At 55.2% G+C, this 2,914-nt stretch overlaps 1 protein-coding gene across 1 annotated transcript; it reads right to left on the bottom strand.

Annotated features, from left to right (window-relative positions):
- Positions 1 to 308: 308 nt before the first annotated feature.
- On the bottom strand, positions 309 to 1,760 carry LOC107275333 (protein ALP1-like). Its single transcript, XM_015783040.1, has one exon. It carries the CDS (start codon positions 1,758 to 1,760, stop codon positions 309 to 311), a length of 1,452 nt encoding a protein of 483 aa, XP_015638526.1.
- Positions 1,761 to 2,914: the final 1,154 nt, after the last annotated feature.

Genomic DNA, 2,914 nt, shown 5'->3' with positions numbered 1-2,914 from the left:
GTTATATGATGATCAATTTGAAAAATTTTGGATTCCATTATATTATGATGAAGGAGGGAGTACCACATAAACTCTGAAGTTGTTACCGGTTTCAAAATCCTAATAATACTTTAAAATAATCATGAATTTAGGCCCACCCTATATGAAACTATTTCGCCTGAAATTTTAAGGAATGCTTTATTGTAAGTTTAGCAAAAGTTCTTCAAGTTTAACTAAACAAATGTTCAAATTATTCTGAAATTTCGGCTCAATCAGTGTCTTCCGATGGAAGCTTATAACTTCCGGTAATGGTTGGCTAGTAGTAGCCACTAGCCACTCAAAGAAGCATTCCCGACGTATTGGTCTAGGAGACCGTGCGCGATCCTGTCTCTCACCTGTTCGGCGGCGGGGGAGCGCACTGTATTGCCGCCACCGGCGACCACTCCGTCGTCGACGAGCTCGTCGTCCAGGAGATCGAGGAGGTCGGCATCGAGCCCATGGCCGCTGCGCTCGCAGAGGTTGTGCAGCACGCAGCAGGCGCCCAGCATGTTGGCTAGCTCCGGCAGCTTCACCTCGGCGCGCCGCAGGCACTGCCACCGCGCCCTGAGCCGCCGGAACGCACCCACCGCCGCCGCGCGCGCGTCGGCCACCCGCGCGTTGAGCCTGTCCTGCGCCCACGTCAGGTTCGGCTGCGTGTACGGCACCAGCATCCAGCTCGTCAGCGGGTAGCTCGCGCCGCCGACGAGCCACAGCGGCTGTTGCCACCCGAGCTTGTCGTGGCCGAGCAGAAGCCCAGCCTCGCACCGGGCGTACAGAGCCGACTTCGCGAGGATGGCAGCGTCGGACAGCGAGCCGGGGTGGCCGATGCAGACGTCGGTGAAGGCGCCGTCGGCGTCCACGACGGCCTGCATGGCGACGGAGTAGGTGGCCTTGTTGTTCCGGCCGGTGAGGCGGTGGTCGTAGTACTTGCCGGCGTGCTCCCTCGGCGCGACGATGCGGAAGTGCTCGGTGTGCACGGCGCCGACGACTCCAGGGATCCAAGACAAGGCCTGGAACCTGGACGCGGCGGCGGCGTGGGAGTCCGGCCACCGGACAACCCTGGTGAGGAGGACGGCGGTGATGGCGGCGCAGACCTGGACGATGATGTTGTGGCAGGTGGAGATGCCGAGGCCAAAGCGGCGGGACACCTCGCGGAGTGGGTCGCCGGTGGCGAGGCGCCAGAGGCAGACGGCGACGCGCTGCGGCACGGGGATGGCGGAGCGGAGCGTGGTGTCCACCTTGGCGACGGCGGCGGCCAGGTCGTCGCAGAGCTTGTCGAACACCGCGCGCGGCATGCGGAAGGCTCGCCGGAAGTCCGCCTCCGGGCAAGCCGCCGGGTCCCTCATGCGGTCCCACCACTCCGTGCTACGCTCCCGCACCCACACCCGCCGGCTACCTCGCCTTTCCGCCGTCGGCTCATTCCCCTCGCCGCCGCCGCCGCCGCCGCTGCCGTCGCGGTTGGACGGCGAGGTCGAATTCGTTGGCGCCTTCTTCCTTCTCTTAGACGACCGGGACACGACACACATGGCCTCGCCGTCGTTGGCATGGAAACTCCGCTTCCCACTGGCATCACCTCCGCCTGCCACCACCTCCGCCGGCGCCGGCGGCTGGTCAGCAAGAAAGTCGCCGTCCATGAGGGAGAAGTCGTCAGCGGCGAGCATGGATGTGTACTCAAAATCGGCATCGTCGGGGATTTCAAAGAGAGGAGTGGAGAAGGGCTCGAGCTCGAGGAAGGTGTTCATGGCGATGGGACATAACTCAACATTCAACGAGTGATTGTGTGGGCAAATGGCCAGCGGATGATCAGGCCTTTATATATACGTATGGGACTGTGTAAGCTGAGGCAGAATCCATGACGGAGGGAGTTGTTTATGTTATCTAGTTATAAATTTTTTTAAAAAAATTAACAAGATAGGTTAATATACGATAGGCCACTCCATAAATATGCAAGTTAAAATTTAACTCCTACAAGTTTAAAATAATTAAATTATGACTAGTTAACATATATTTACAACAAATTTGTTATTTCGCTGCAACTTGTAGAAGTTGAATTTAGCTTTGTATGTTTGTGAATTGATTTATCACATACTCCCTATGTCCTATAATATAAAAGATTTTGGAGGGATGTGACACTTTCTAGGACTATGGATCTGGACAGGATGTGACACTTCCTAGGATTATGGATCTGGACAGCTGTCCAGATCCGTGGTCCTAGGGAGTGTCGCATCCCTCTAAAATCCCTTATATTATGGGACGGAGCGAGTATTAATCTATCTTGTTGAATATTTATATTTTTTTTATAATTATCTAGATAACATGCAAATAACGAGGAGTTATAAGTTTAGAATAGCTTCCCACCCAATGGCTGCTTGGCGCACGGTATAGTACTAAACCAAGAAAATATCTAAGATGAGCAGGGCTGTTTCACATACATGTGGGAGCATCACACATAACGCGGCCCACGTGGGTGACGTAAGCGAGTGGAGCAGCAGCCAGCCACCTCGTACGTCCAGCCACATGTTTCTCGGCGATTCGCTCGTAGAGTTCGTTACGAACTCTCTTGTTTCTTTTGGTGGGAAAAGGGTTGTTTGATCGTTTGGCATTCACAGTGCAAGGACATTGCGCTCAGCCCCATGGTAAGAAACTGAATATTCGACACCACATCAACAATCCATGGCAAGAAACCGAATATTCGGCGCCGTGGATGAGGATCCGCCATCGGGGCCCCGTCAATGCCCGATCGCGTCCACGCCATAGGACCTATTGCCTCTATCGGATCTGCGTCCTAAGTCACAGCCGCCAATGGTTCCGTGGCTTCCGGGCATCGTCAACACCGAATCCACCACCACCAGATCCACGGCTTGCCATTGCCACTGGCCTCCTCCTGTCCCGCCAC

This window comes from Oryza sativa, chromosome 5 (genome assembly GCF_034140825.1).
Source record: "Oryza sativa Japonica Group chromosome 5, ASM3414082v1".
Taxonomy (NCBI): Eukaryota; Viridiplantae; Streptophyta; class Magnoliopsida; order Poales; family Poaceae; genus Oryza; species Oryza sativa.
This window is presented reverse-complemented; position numbering and strand designations above follow the sequence as displayed.

What these genes read in the sequence shown, in the direction of transcription:
- LOC107275333 (XM_015783040.1), bottom strand. Translation starts at nt 1,760, where the DNA reads ATGAACACCTTCCTCGAGCTCGAGCCCTTCTCCACTCCTCTCTTTGAA.